Source organism: Brachyhypopomus gauderio, chromosome 1 (assembly GCF_052324685.1).
Source record: "Brachyhypopomus gauderio isolate BG-103 chromosome 1, BGAUD_0.2, whole genome shotgun sequence".
Classification (NCBI taxonomy): domain Eukaryota; kingdom Metazoa; phylum Chordata; class Actinopteri; order Gymnotiformes; family Hypopomidae; genus Brachyhypopomus; species Brachyhypopomus gauderio.
In genome coordinates, this window is record NC_135211.1 from 23,607,621 (window position 1) to 23,624,098 (window position 16,478).

At 46.8% G+C, this 16,478-nt stretch overlaps 1 protein-coding gene across 1 annotated transcript in view; it reads right to left on the minus strand.

Annotated features, from left to right (window-relative positions):
• The window catches only part of plekha6 (pleckstrin homology domain containing, family A member 6), a 56,437-nt gene extending 40,182 nt beyond the window's left edge, over positions 1-16,255 (minus strand). Inside the window, 2 exon segments of the mRNA XM_077003956.1 lie at positions 426-509; positions 15,862-16,255. Of these exon segments, the coding sequence (XP_076860071.1) occupies positions 426-509; positions 15,862-15,908 (131 nt within the window). The 5' untranslated portion in view covers positions 15,909-16,255.
• Between the last annotated feature and the right edge of the window lie 223 nt (positions 16,256-16,478).

A 16,478-nucleotide genomic window follows, 5' to 3' on the forward strand; every position in this document is an offset into this window, starting at 1 on the left:
GATCCTAACTCTGTGTTCCTACGCCAACCCTTTGATAGGACTAGACTATAATCCACACTCCAGCAGTCATCACTCTCACATGCTGCAAACCTACACACACACACACACACACACACACACACACTCACACACACACTCATACACACATACACATCCACCTTCTGCAGAGCAGCATAAAAAAGGCTCACCTGGTTGACAGGTGAGATCAAAAACAACTAAAATATGTTTCAACGTATCTGATGCAGTGTGTGTGTGTGTGTGTGTGTGTGTGTGTGTGTGTGTGTGTGTGTGTGTGTGTGTGTGTGTGTGTGTGTGTGTAGCCAGACGGGATGGTCATTTGCTCAGAGGTCGTTTCCAGAAAGTAGCATTGGGCTTCCAGTAAAGTGCATATATATGTATATATGTATATGTAATATTAGACATACAGGAGGGCTTTCTGGGCGTATCCGTTCTCTTCCAGACGGCTGAGGATCACTGGCTGCCCGGCTGCCCCACTCGGGTCATTCTGGCTGAAAAGCAGAAGACAGACAAACAGGAGAGTAATGTGAAGTAAATACAAACAGGAGAGTAATGTGAAGTATATGCAAACAGGAGAGTAATGATAAGTAAATACAAACAGGAGAGTAATGATAAGTAAATACAAACAGGAGAGTAATGTGAAGTAAATGCAAACAAGAGAGTAATGATAAGTAAATACAAACAGGAGAGTAATGTGAAGTAAATACAAACAAGAGAGTAATGTGAAGTAAATGCAAACAGGAGAGTAATGTGAAGTACATGCAAACAAGAGAGTAATGATAAGTAAATACAAACAGGAGAGTAATGTGAAGTAAATGCAAACAAGAGAGTAATGATAAGTAAATACAAACAGGAGAGTAATGATAAGTAAATACAAACAGGAGAGTAATGTGAAGTAAATGCAAACAGGAGAGTAATGATAAGCAAATACAACAGGAGACTACTGTAAACACAAACAGGAGAGTAATGTGAAGTAAATACAAACAGGAGAGTAATGTGAATTAAATACAAACAGGAGAGTAATGATAAGTAAATACAAACAGGAGAGTAATGTGAACTAAATACAAACAGGAGAGTAATGTGAAGTAAATGCAAACAGGAGAGTAATGATAAGTAAATACAAACAGGAGAGTACTGTAAACACAAACAGGAGAGTCATGTGAAGTAATCACAAACAGCAAAATACATGTGAAGGAGGAAATACAAGCAGAGTAAACGTGCCGTCAACACACTGGCACCTCTTCAGATCAAACACAGCAACCCTTTACAACACCAAAACAGAGTCGGCCGACTTATTTAATAATTCAACAGCCAGCATTACAATGTTACACTTAATCGATAGAGTCAGCACACACCCCGATCGGCATGTGTGTTTTGAAGCACGTTTTTGAGGGTGTGTGTAGGAACTAAATGTCCTCAGCAGAGGAAAACATAATTTTTGACATTTGACATTAAAATATATTTGGTTGCTCACTGAAAAGAACCTTCAGAAAAACTACAAAACATTTACGCTTGGTTAGTGTGAGCATGCCCCACAGAGACAGCAATACAAGAACTGTGTGTATTTGATAACCATCACTGTTATAGAAGCCATAAACAATGTCAAAAATAAATATTTGAAGATAAACTACACATGAAACTGGAGGAGGAAGAACAGGTACTTCTCTTTGACTGTCTAAACATTTATCATCTGCAAAGTCACAGCATTCTGCTAAGTCTTACACACACACACACACACACACACACACACACACACACACACACACACACACACACACACACACACACACACACACACACACACACACACACACACACACACACACACACCTGTTTTGCCTTTAACTTGTCAGACAAGTCCCACTTCAGGCTGACCACAGTGTCTCGTCCCACTTTAAGGAAGTGCCACGCTCTCAGAGACAGTGGTCCCCAGGGACATGTCCGACATCCGAGCGCCGGTGTCCATCCGTGGCTGCAGGCGGCACAGCCGCTCACAAGGAGCGAAGAGCTGGTCTGCCCTGTGAGGTCACAGAGCGTTCTGAGTCTGATTAACCTGCATGCCACTGCCAGTCACAGGAAGTAGGAAGACAAAACCAGGAGGCATCAGGCTGCAGAAAGGGGACTGCGTGACGCCATTGGCAGAGGGAAAGGCCCAGTCACTGCCTCACTGGGAAGGCACGCCTCGTGGTTGGGGTTCAGTCCCAGCTGCACCATGTGCTGCTGAATGAGCGTTCAGGAGGGGAGGAGTCAGACGGTCTGCATGTCGGGGCGAAGTGGTGGCTCATCTGTGGCTCGTGGTGGCTTGTGTGTGGCTCTTGTGTGGCTCGCGGTGGCTTGCTTGTGGCTCATGTGTGGCTCATATATAGCTAAATGTGGCTCGTCTGTGACGCACAGTGGCTCGTGTGTGGCCCATGGTGCCCAGCACTGAAGTTCCAGAGAGTTCTGGACGTGCACGGAGGTCAGCGGAATTCTTGGCACTGCTTGCTCATAAGGATAAAACAAGTACTAGCTTTCTGGGTAGTCTCATAGCCTGTGCGCACACACACACACACACACACACACACACACACACACACACACACACACACACTGACAGATAGGTAGAGGACAGGGGACACCAGCCGGGGGCACAGTCACTCTAGAGGCACAGACCTTAAAAACACATGCCAGAGCTTTGCTTGTACCCCATAACACATAAAAGCACAAAACAAAGGCATGAAGAATACCAGCATCCCCACAGAAAGACCAGTTTGAGGTGTGTGTGTGTGTGTGTGTGTGTGTGTGTGTGTGTGTGTGTGTGTGTGTGTGTGTGTGTGTGTGTGCGTACGCTTTGACTTGGTCTCTTAGGGTCCTGCACCTGAGCATGCTTTCTCATGCATAACCCACAACCTACATAGATGCACAACATAGCATATCTGTATAACATACAACTACATACCATGTAACTATATACCATATAACGAATACATCAGTCCACAATGATGCAGGCTGTTTGTCAATAGAATCCTCATTATGCCAAAAACCATTTCAGACCATTTCAACAGCACTCATATTTCACCGCCACACTCGGGCACATGGTCAACACACCACCAGACATTATGCGCTGCGGTCATGCTGAATTAAAAACACACCCACCCCCCCACACGCACATAAACACGCGCCATGCTGAGACTCAAAAGCCCGTAAGGTTCTGTTCTGTAGAGTTTGGGACGTCTCCCTCCAGCACTGCATTGCAGTCTTCTCTGACCTCCAGCTCTGAATCTCCCATCATGCAGCTTCTATAGCTGGCTGCCTGGCCGCATGTCTCAGCTCGGTGGCTATAAACTTCCCCCTCTCTCCCCCTCTCTCTCTTCCTCTTTTTCTGCTGTCTTCCAGGAAAGCACGCCGCCAGCATCCCAGCGTCCCTGTGTCCCAGCGTCCCTGTGTCCCAGCGTCCCTGTGTCCCCGCCTCACGTACCTCACTCTCCGGTCCGCTCTGAACTTCAGCATTTTCACCTGGATCAATCATATAACACACGTAGCAAGCACAGGCTAGCTGGAGAGAGAGAGAGATACAGGGAGAGAGAGAGAGAGAGAGAGAGAGAGAGAGAGAGAGAGAGAGAGAGAGAGAGAGCAGCTAGCTTGCGCTACCCAAGTCTTTATTACTGTCGCTGTAGGGTGTTGGATACAATAATTGCTGTCCTCCTTTCTCTCCTTGAGAACGTGCACTGCTCTAGCCAGCCTCTGTATCTCTCTCTCCTTCTCTATCTCTCTCTACTCCACTCTCCCTCTCTTTCTCCCCCTCTCTCTCTACTCCACTCTCTCTCTCTCCCTTGCTCCCCCTCTCTCTATATCTCTCTCACGCTCTCCTGCCTGTCCAGAACTGCACGGCTCAGCTTGTTTAAAGGACTATTTCTCTCTCCATCCCTCTCTCCACATATCCCTCTCCCACTCCCTCTCTCTTTCTCCATCTCTCTCTCTCTCGTCCTCATTTTGTTTACTCCTCACAGGATCTATATGAGGTCCTAAAATCAGAGAGACGTGGACATGTCCCCCAGGTCGTGTGACGGGCCATCGGGGACAGTCGTTACCACCGATGACCGAGCCATGACAGCATGACTTAAGACAGGGAGAGGAAGGGGAGGAGCCACAGCATAGGAGGAAAAAAAAACAGAAAAAAAAACAAAAGGCTCCAGCCATTCAGGTGCTTCGTTCCACATTAGGATCCTCCCCATTTCTCATCCTACCCAGCGACACACACGTAGGTGCACACAAGCCACCCACGACCCACAAAAAATTACATCCTTGTTCATATAATGACAACCACAGCATTAAAACCACAAAGCCAGGACTAAGGCCACGTGAAAATGTCACAACGTCACAGGCATCCATGACAGATAATTTTATTCATGGCCTCAATTCTAAAGATGTTACCGTTCCTGCTTTTAACAAACAGGATTTCTGTTTTTTATCAGGACACAGTATAATCGAGTTTACAACTAAAATATCTATAATATTTTCTATAATACAAAATATATCAGTTAGCATCTAGTGTAAAATACCATGAAGGAAATTTCTAATAACTAATATCGTTCATTGCAAGACATCATGCTGCCAACACAGATGAGAGTATTTTTGTAAACCTGACAGTTGGTCCAGCGACAACTGAAAGATTTTCAAACGGTTGTCATACTGCTTTTCGGCTGCGTGACCTTGTGATATTTCTACAGGTTTAACACATTCATTCACAAGCTTTCTGGCCTTTCACTGCGATCATGAATGAGATATGTCTCTAAATCACGACAGCATTGACATCAATGTCATCCGACACTGCTCACTCATCTGCTGTCTTGTCTCCATATGCACTGTCCTGCTCCCACTGCGGACAGGACATGGTGGAGTCACGCACGCAGGAGAAAGCAGATTACCTGTGCCTCTAAAAGGGATTAGCTACGGGCCCCCTGCCTTGAGTGTCCTGTGGCGTTACCTCAGATTTATATTGCACTGACGTCTTTATTTCAGGCTGCATGTCTGTTCAGTATATTTTTTGCCCATTTTTTAATTACTTTTTGCACGGATCTTGGTATGTAGCCTCATAACACACGCTGTGCACTAACTCTCCACGCCACACCGCTGTATTTAGCTGGTTATCGACGATGGAAGTTTGCTCTGCATTTAGACACTAGAACAATTACAATATGCTACTGACGGAGCTGGTTAGTTTTAAGGTTTTGGCAATGTACTTAAACATATGCCCACTGCGAGCTATTTAGCTAAGATAAACTACGCTGAGATGCGATGCGTAGGCCACCCATTTGCTTCCCTATGAAGTCCTTTGTCTGGCCTTCAGACATGGGTTCTGTGTAGTATTGTGGTGAGCACAGGGCCTAATGAAACGAGGAAGGTCGGTCAGAGGGCCGAGCTGTTGTTAGTGTGTGTGAGAACTCAAAATGAATCCAATTAACTCTCTGACTGAAACAGCCCATTCAGATCACAGAGGATCACATCAGACTAGTCCTTATGTGCAGAGAAACACACGTGGGGAAGTTTTCAACAACACAGGAGACGCTTGATTCTTATGTTCTGGTCATGTTCTTTTCCTGCACATCAGCCATGAAGCATGACTGCATATAAATCAAAATAGGTTCTGATTTGCTTCTGCCCACCTAACAAACTGCACGTTTTTATCTTGTACTGATTTGGTACATATTAAATATTACATAAGTGTATGTATTAAAGGTCAGCATTTCCCCAAGTTCCCCCATTTCTGTGTTGGATTTTGGCTGTGTTGATACTGGAGCTACTGCCTTTGTGTATGTGTGTCTGTGTGTGTGTACATGCATGTTTGCTTTCCATTGTCTGGTATCCATATAGACTTGTATATACAGTCAATGTGTATACAAAACATTGGCTCTCAGGTCATTGAGAGATGATGTAGCCACAAGCCCCGTCCCCAACACACACACACACACACACACACACACACACACACACACACACACACACACACATCACAGCAACCACATCCTCTGCTGGAGGACACGGTGGAAGAGTGAGGGTGGGGGGGCACATGAACAATTAGCCTCCACGGTGACGCGGTGATTAGTCTGACATGCCTGAAGAGGTCCTATCAAACACAGTCTCCCCATGCTACTGCCAGCCACAGCCTCCATTCGAAAACTGGCCCCGTAGTCGTCTGTGTCCAGAATGTGAAATAGCCACCATTCCTGTGGCCACGCCTTACAGCCAAAACAAAAGAATGAAAATAAACCAGGAGCAAGACCAAAACAATAGTAAATTAAAAAACAAATCAATCAGCAGACAGCGCATGCAGGTGGATGACGAGCGGTGCAGGTGCGGTCCGCTCTTCCTGTAGTGTACGTATTAACTCTGTACACGCCCTTTTAATGAGCACAGAGGAGGAGAATACATTCAAATATGGCGTTCCTGTGGTCGGCCTCATATTCACAACATGAGCACGCAAACGCACACCCACGCACGCATATGCACAGCCACATGAAAGCTCGCTGTGGGCAGGGGCGGGTGTGCGCAGGGCTGGGTGTAGTGAAGAGCCACTTGGGTTTGGACACCAAGCTTTGTGACAATTACGTGGGCCGAAACATCCCGTTCACACTGCCTTACTGCATGTGTGTGTGTGTGTCCATCCTGGATGGAGAAATCACCGCCCTTTTGCACACAGTTCTCCAGTTTTAGAGGACCATGAGGTACTGAATATTAATGAGCTTTAAAAAATCTTATTGACATTTGGTCACCAGTGAAGACCAGTGCTAGAGTCCTGTGACTAACAGACATGACCACACACTGTGACTCACAGTCCTGACCACACACTGTGACTCACAGACCTGACCACAAACTGGATCTCTATCTTGGTATGTATGTATTATAAGGTATGTAAGGCAGGCTGTTCCAAACCAAACCTATGTCAAATGCCCGAGATCCACATCGTAACACTCCTGGCAGTAGGGAGGCAGTAAACTATGGCCAACAGCTCTGAGCGTCTGTGACCACAAGGTGTTTAAACTCTCTGGAAACCCTCATGTGCACAACACTCAATGTGTAATCTACAGTCTAAGCAAGCAAGGATATGTTATTTCTTGACTGCCCCGAGAGAGCTGCACAGTTGAACTGACAATCTTCCCCTCGTCCCCTTGCTCCCTAGCTCCTCTCAAAGGACTAAGCCAGACAAAGACCCTTCCTCATCTTCCTCCTCCTCCTCCTCCACTGGATAACATGCGGCACACCCAGTATCACCATAGCATTATGTCGGACATCTAATATCCTGTTTTAATGCTCACTCAGGCTTGTCACAATGTAAGTGTTTCTGTTAAGTGCATGGTCTGGACATCCCATAATAGCACGTGAGATCATGTAAGTCATAAAACCAGGCTTAGTGGCTGAAAGATGATTACTCAACTTTATTTAGGCTATTATGAACTGGTTGTTCAGCATATGTCAGCCGTTTACTCTCCATGTTGTGAAAAGTAAATGTGTGGTATTAGGAGATGACTCTATAAAACGTTTGTGTGGTTTCATCTCCCGCACTTCAGAGGAGCATCAGTCTTCAGAGACAGAGACAGAGACAGAGACAGCCATATTACTTCCCCGTCTGTCTGGAAGAGTAAATCTGTCAGAAACACCCTGATGACATCATACAGTGGACTGTATGTCCAGTGTCTGGTCCACTGCCCTCTCTCCCCCACCCAATCTGTTTCTCTCTCTCTCTCTCTCTCTCTGACCTCCCTCTCTCTCTCTCTCTCCTTCTAGCTAATGAAAATGTCTTTAAAGATGGACTTGACGCTGATGTTCTGCAGCTGTAAAGCACAGTGAGTGCAATAGTCATGTGTTCCTTAGAAACAGAACGATTTGTCCACATTTTCACTATACACTGGCAGGAATCTAAGACTTAATCTAAGACAAGTACTGTTCTGACTTACACTTCAAAACACAAAACAATTACAGACATCTCGAAAATCTCCCACTCACACCGTGCTGTCATATCGTGGCATTGGTCATGCTAACCGAGTGTAACACGTACACTAGAGCAATCAGCAGGAAGAAAGAAGATCAAAGAGCATCAAACAATATGCACACAGACACACACACACACACACACATATGTACACACACGCAAGCATGCACTCACGCACACACACCCATCCTCCCCGTGCCACATGTCACGTATGAATGCAATTACAGTTGCAGTTGTCAAAATGAACACAACAGGCCTTTAGTGGCCATAGTTCCTAGTAAAAGACAGAGATGGAGGTGTGCTGACAGAAGTGCAGGTGCTACGGTCTGAGCAGATCACCGCTGATAAGACTAACCCCACACCAACGCCAGCTATGAACACGCTCAACCTTACATCAGCTGATAAGACTAACCCCACACCAACACCAACTATGAACACGCTCAACCTTACATCAGCTGATAAGACTAACCCCACACCAACGCCAGCTATGAACACGCTCAGCCTTACATCACCTGATAAGACTAACCCCACACCAACGCCAGCCATGAACACGCTCAACCTTACATCACCTGATAAGACTAACCCCACACCAACGCCAACTATGAACACGCTCAACCTTACATCAGCTGATAAGACTAACCCCACACCAACACCAACTATGAACACGCTCAGCCTTACATCACCTGATAAGACTAACCCCACACCAACGCCAACTATGAACACGCTCAACCTTACATCAGCTGATAAGACTAACCCCACACCAACACCAACTATGAACACGCTCAACCTTACATCACCTGATAAGACTAACCCCACACCAACGCCAGCTATGAACACGCTCAACCTTACATCACCTGATAAGACTAACCCCACACCAACGCCAGCTATGAACACGCTCAACCTTACATCACCTGATAAGACTAACCCCACACCAACACCAACTATGAACACGCTCAACCTTACATCAGCTGATAAGACTAACCCCACACCAACGCCAGCTATGAACACGCTCAACCTTACATCACCTGATAAGACTAACCCCACACCAACACCAACTATGAACACGCTCAACCTTACATCACCTGATAAGACTAACCCCACACCAACACCAACTATGAACACGCTCAGCCTTACATCACCTGATAAGACTAACCCCACACCAACGCCAGCCATGAACACGCTCAGCCTTACATCACCTGATAAGACTAACCCCACACCAACGCCAGCTATGAACACGCTCAGCCTTACATCACCTGATAAGACTAACCCCACACCAACGCCAGCTATGAACACGCTCAACCTTACATCACCTGATAAGACTAACCCCACACCAACGCCAGCCATGAACACGCTCAGCCTTACATCACCTGATAAGACTAACCCCACACCAACACCAACTATGAACACGCTCAGCCTTACATCACCTGATAAGACTAACCCCACACCAACGCCAGCCATGAACACGCTCAGCCTTACATCACCTGATAAGACTAACCCCACACCAACGCCAGCCATGAACACGCTCAGCCTTACATCACCTGATAAGACTAACCCCACACCAACGCCAGCCATGAACACGCTCAGCCTTACATCACCTGATAAGACTAACCCCACACCAACGCCAGCTATGAACACGCTCAACCTTACATCACCTGATAAGACTAACCCCACACCAACGCCAGCCATGAACACGCTCAACCTTACATCACCTGATAAGACTAACCCCACACCAACGCCAGCCATGAACACGCTCAGCCTTACATCACCTGATAAGACTAACCCCACACCAACACCAACTATGAACACGCTCAACCTTACATCACCTGATAAGACTAACCCCACACCAACACCAACTATGAACACGCTCAACCTTATATCAGCTGATAAGACTAACCCCACACCAACGCCAACTATGAACACGCTCAACCTTACATCAGCTGATAAGACTAACCCCCCACCAACGCCAGCCATGAACACGCTCAGCCTTACATCACCTGATAAGACTAACCCCACACCAACGCCAGCCATGAACACGCTCAACCTTACATCAGCTGATAAGACTAACCCCACACCAACACCAGCCATGAACACGCTCAGCCTTACATCACCTGATAAGACTAACCCCACACCAACACCAACTATGAGCACGCTCAACCTTACATCACCTGATAAGACTAACCCCACACCAACACCAACTATGAACACGCTCAACCTTACATCAGCTGATAAGACTAACCCCACACCAACACCAACTATGAACACGCTCAACCTTACATCAGCTGATAAGACTAACCCCACACCAACACCAACTATGAACACGCTCAACCTTACATCAGCTGATAAGACTAACCCCACACCAACGCCAACTATGAACACGCTCAACCTTACATCAGCTGATAAGACTAACCCCACACCAACGCCAGCCATGAACACGCTCAACCTTACATCAGCTGATAAGACTAACCCCACACCAACGCCAACCATGAACACGCTCAGCCTTACATCACCTGATAAGACTAACTCCACACCAACGCCAGCCATGAACACGCTCAGCCTTACATCACCTGATAAAACTAACCCCACATCAACGCCAGCCATGAACACGCTCAACCTTACATCAGCTGATAAGACTAACCCCACACCAACGCCAGCCATGAACACGCTCAACCTTACATCAGCTGATAAGACTAACCCCACACCAACGCCAACCATGAACACGCTCAGCCTTACATCACCTGATAAGACTAACCCCACACCAACGCCAGCCATGAACACGCTCAGCCTTACATCACCTGATAAGACTAACCCCACACCAACGCCAGCCATGAACACGCTCAGCCTTACATCACCTGATAAGACTAACCCCACACCAACGCCAGCCATGAACACGCTCAGCCTTACATCACCTGATAAGACTAACCCCACACCAACGCCAGCCATGAACACGCTCAGCCTTACATCACCTGATAAGACTAACCCCACACCAACACCATCTATGAACACGCTCAACCTTACATCACCTGATAAGACTAACCCCACACCAACACCAGCCATGAGCACGCTCAGCCTTACATCACCTGATGACATACACAGCTGCTGACATGCTCGACCTGGGACTTCAAGTACGCATTCTATCTCCGCAACCCTCAGACATTTCTCGGCAAAGTTGGAATGCCAGATCTATAGCTATAAATCTACACAAAGTCTGAAACATTGAAATACTATAGAGATTTCAATAGCTGCTGAAGTCTGGCTTGTTAAGAAGCATAAATAATGGTATATTTCCTCAAGGGTGTCTTTGAGAGTTTTGCCTGTTGATGTTTGGAACAGAACCAGTAACCAGCTCCCCCATCACTGACATGAGTCTGCCATTTATGTGCAGAATGGTGGTTTGAGATCCATTGCCACGACTCTTCCATTCCAGAGAACAGTTGGGCTCAACAGCTGAATGAGTGTTTGAAGGGATAAAGATTCAGATTTGATTAAGTGGAAATAGTGAGAAAAGAGTAAAAAACCCATGAATGTGAATTCACAGAAAAAACAAATCCAGATCGTTCTCAACTGACAGTAAAATCTGGAATCCATCACATCTCTCTTTAAGAGTTTTGTGGAGACAAAGACATTTAGACGGGACCTCCTCGTGAAATTATGATAATGTGTCATGTCCTCAGCGTCCCGTGCTGTGTCCATTACCACCACACATTAAACGTTACACCACGCTTTTGGTGAACCTTTCTTGCCAATGGCAATACACGACGAAAACACATGACGGAGATGCCAAAAAGAAAAAGCTTCTGCTCTTTTCAAAACACATGTACCCACATGTACCACCCCCCCCCCCCCCACACACACACACACACACAAATATACACACAAATACACACACACACACACACACACACACACACACACCTAATAAAGGAAGGCAAGAAAACAGTCTCAGGTATATGAAGCTCAGCTGTTTGTTCTGGCCAGCTGCTAACATTCTCTGTTTGCCTCTCCATGGTGTCCCAGGGCTGTTCTGCAGGTCCCGTATTCTTGAGCAACATCTGCCTCGATGGGTGATGGTATAGCCAAGACATAAAGGTGGACGGACGCAAAAGGTGTGGGTATAGTCAACAGAGACCTGCTTCCCAACATGCACGGCATGCCGTTAAATCCCTATAATCAACAAGAGATGGGTCAGAACCGGGACGCCAGGGCTGACAACACGCATCATAGCAAACGTGGAGATTAAACCTGGAATCTCTCCCTTCCGGACCAACTCCTCTTCAGCTAGACAAAAACATGTTGAAGCAGCACACCAAACTGAAGGATTCTAATCCCCTAATTACGTTACCACTAAATCAGTGTTCGTGCTTTCTTATCTCAAAACAAAACTCAACAGCTCCCTCATCTCAATGTTCCTTAATCCACTGATGATCTGAGTTCATCTTTGTTGTTGTAATTCATTCTCTGTGTACAGTGTTAGATAGTATTACATGTTTTCGTTTTTTTTTTTACGTTTGGTGGTGTGTTTACTGGATGGTGAGAGTCACAGATGCATCACAGACGTGACACGGGTCAGGATCAGTTCCAAGAGCAGCAAAGACTGTTGCAAACAAGACAGAAAACATCACTATACGTGTTTATTCCCGCACCCCTCAGTGAACCCTGGGTGACCCCTCTGTTCCTCTGGAGACTCTGGTACATTGTAGACTTGGCAGTGCACTTGAAACTGAACAGAGCAGCATTTACAGAACAGATTACATGTACCATATATGAACTATACACAGATATAATTCATAGCTCATATGCACCACAGTATTTTCCTTTCACGCAGCCACAATTCAGCATGGCTGCTGTAAGTTCTTTAACCACAGTGCAGCTCGGGAACCTTTCATACACCTACCTATTTTGAAAGTAAAGAACCTGCTGTAGGAAGGATATAAAGCTCTCCCATGTGGGTGGATATTGTTCACTGCATCCACAAATGTGCCCTTAAAAGGTGAAAATGATTTGAATAATTATGCAGCACTGTGAAGTTTGTGCGTCTAGCATATCTAATGATCCAATAAAATGGCAGTGCTGCTGCAAGAGTGATGAGAATAACAACGCTTTATGTGTTGCGTTACAAAGCTGGGGTACAGTGATAACACATGTAAAGGCCCCTCCAGACCTGCCTAGGCAGAGCAGTGTAATTGGTCTGGGTCTCGATTTATGCGCACACATCTATCATGACTGAGGGGAGAGAGGCCAATGCACAGCCTGGCTTCTGGATAAATGTTTCCAGATAGTCTTAAGAATAACACAAAGCACCCAAACTCTAGAGGGAACACTCAACAGAGCTCTACAACTCTAGAGGGAACACACAACAGAGCTCTACAACTCTAGAGGGTACACACAACAGAGCTCTACAACTCTAGAGCACACATGCAATCACACTCAGGCCCGCGATTGTGGAAAATCAAATTTCATTAAAACATAATTAAAAATTCATTTTGGAGAAACAAGAAAATCAGTTTAGAGAACTAATGAGAGAGGAAGAGTGGCTCACAATCCAAACACACACACACACACACACACACACACACACACACACACACACACACACACACACACACACACACAGCCTCCCCACAGTGACCAAAGATTAAAAGAGCAGTGATCTTTGAAATCTCAGTCTTCTGAAGCCATCCATATATTTCGATAATGAATATGAAATATGCTTATTTAAGCATTAACTTACAACATAACAAAGCTATACTGACACCGTACTGTTTGTAAATTCCAAAATAAAACTGAAATAAATCAGTTTACATGGAGCACTTTAACACTTTAACACCTAACACTTTAAGTGGCCAATCAAACTCCCCTTGGCCGTGGACCACGGCTGTGTCCTCCACTCTCCTTTCTGCCCATCTGCTTGGGGAATCTAGGCCACAACAGAGGCTGCACGACTTCTTGGGCTGGTGCACCGGTGCAGGGTGTCGCTCTTCAGAAACCAAATGACATCCAGTCATGTTGGTGGGCTTTCGGTTCAGCCACAGGGGGGTTTTCCTCCTGTACATAATCAACAAGCCAGGTAGGTTCTGTGTACTGCTGTGATGCCAACGACCGCATCAAAGTTGAAATGAATTTGCTTGATTTTTGCGAAAGAAGGGCATGAAAAGCCAGGTAACTAAATAAAGCTGGTAACCTAAGCTCTGATATGGTAAAAGGTCCCTTCCATAATAGAAAAAAAGGATGACTGGATTAACAGTCTTCTGAACCATTCATGAGCACCTGGGGCTTTTATTTTAGATGGCTACTCTTTTTCGCAATTCTTAATCTGCCGCTCTGTGATGGATGACTCCTGTCTGGCAGCACTACATGCTCTCGGATGTTAAGAAAGCGGTTCCAGGAACAATGTTCCTGTGCAGCGGGCACCAAAGGCCCTCTTCTCCACTTGTCTCGTACGCCTGGCCTCGCAGGAGAGGGCGAGGCAAACCGGGTGGCATGATGCCAGCTCGTGGAACGCCCCGTGCTGACAGCAGAACGCTTACTTCAGATCGATGCCAAGCGCCTTCACGGAAGCAGCGCTTCTTCACACACAGCCGGGCTGTCATTACACACTGAGACAGCCTTTCACCAAGTCTCCACAAAAACATGTCAGGACGGCCTTATCTAGGTGCGAAGAGACTCGCCATTGTCAATATCTGCTCAGCTGTTGTTGCGAAAGGTCAGGTGAGGTATGTCAACAGGTGTGTCTGTGGGCTCTAGAATGTAGCAATCTGAGCATCAGGACCAGTCCAGAGGTCGCCGTGGCGTCTCAACTTCAGCAGGCCTCCGAGAGCTTGGAACAAACAAATCCGACTTTCCAAGGCGACGGTTTCCCCCGGCGTTTGTCTCGTTGCCGCTCTTCACCACACATCGTTCTTTGTGCATGTCTGTCAGCTTTTTGGGGCGGGGCTTCATCATTATTACAGTCGAACTGTGTTTAAATGAGCCAAATTCCTCCAGGCTGCCCCGGGAGAGCTGAGAGGTAGCAAAGGCGGGGCCAAGGCTGGGGGCGGGGCCAGGGGTGGGCCGGTCTCCTTCATGTCTGAACCCAAGACCACCCCCTCCAACTGAGCCAACAGTCTCACTCTGCATGCTCACCTCCAAGGCAAGGCGTTGACATCACAACCCCCCTTCACATCTGTTAGAAGCTCAACCCAAAATTACATTTTAAACCGAAAGAGGTCACTAGGAGGTCTGGGCAGGTCATTTAAGTCTCTAATCATTTACCTAGCTGGGGATCTAGAGGGTTTATCCATGAAAAACAGCAGATTCATTTCCCTCCACTCCCACCTGTTACTGATAAGGCACCAAACAATATGAGGTCTATAGCAATACTGAGATAGGAACTGCAAACTAAGCAAGCCACAAGCTTTCAGCCAAATCCACAAGCAGTCAGTTACCCATTAATGTCATAAGATGCCCGACAGTGGGGTCCTTCTAGGATTAAATGACAGGAGATAAAAAAGGAAACTGCACATAAACTGAAATAAAGACAATAACAACAGAGTATAACAATAACACCACTCTGCAAATTCAGATACGTTTTTGTTCTCTTGTGCAAAGAGTGCTGAACGATACATGAGCCCCACGCCCTCTGTCTGTCTCTTTTCACACACATACACAAGATATTCACACACACTCCACACACACACACACACACACACACACACACACACACACCACATGGTCTGCTCTCGCCTCTCCTCCAGACGCAGTCCAAACACCCGAGCGTGAAGTTAACGTGCCACTACCAAACCCAGCAACAAAGAGAAACATTTACACGAGTCAGACACGGAGGCGGACAGGCGGAGAGAGACGGTCAGAGGGAGAGGCGCTGCCTGGCGTGTACCTACCTCACGACTCCCTCGTCTCCTTCCACTGACTCCTCTGCTTCCATCATTTCTCCTTCTCTCCCGCACGGCTCTGGGCTGAGGGGATCTATCGCTAACGCTCACCTTCTCCACCTTTCTCTTTCTACCCTGCTCTCTCTCTCTCTCCTCTCTCTACCTCTCTCTCTCTCCTCTCTCTACCTCTCTCGCGGTGACTGTGGGAAGTGTGCTAGGATCCAAGGGCTGGTATGAGTGGAATTTAAACAAGAAAAGTTGAAGCGTTGGCTTCTTTGCGCAGTAGTGCCTTTCCTTTCTCCTGCAGTTGAACTGCCGTGCACATATGGATTACATTCCCAGCGGAGACGCCAGCTGGGTTTAACCACGGCAGCTCCTGCTCTCTGCCTTTGCTGCAAGAAGCAACACCCCCCCCCCCCCCATACACACACACCACACACATAACTCCGCCCCTTCACTCCCCCACATGCACACACACTACATACACATAACCCCACCCCCTTCAACCCCCCCCCCCCAACAACCCCCTCCCCTCCCCTCCTCCCCCACCCCTCCCTAGCACACTCACACACACTAACACACCCCAGCGTGGCCCCAGCCTGCTGCCTGTCCTCCTCTGCTCTCTA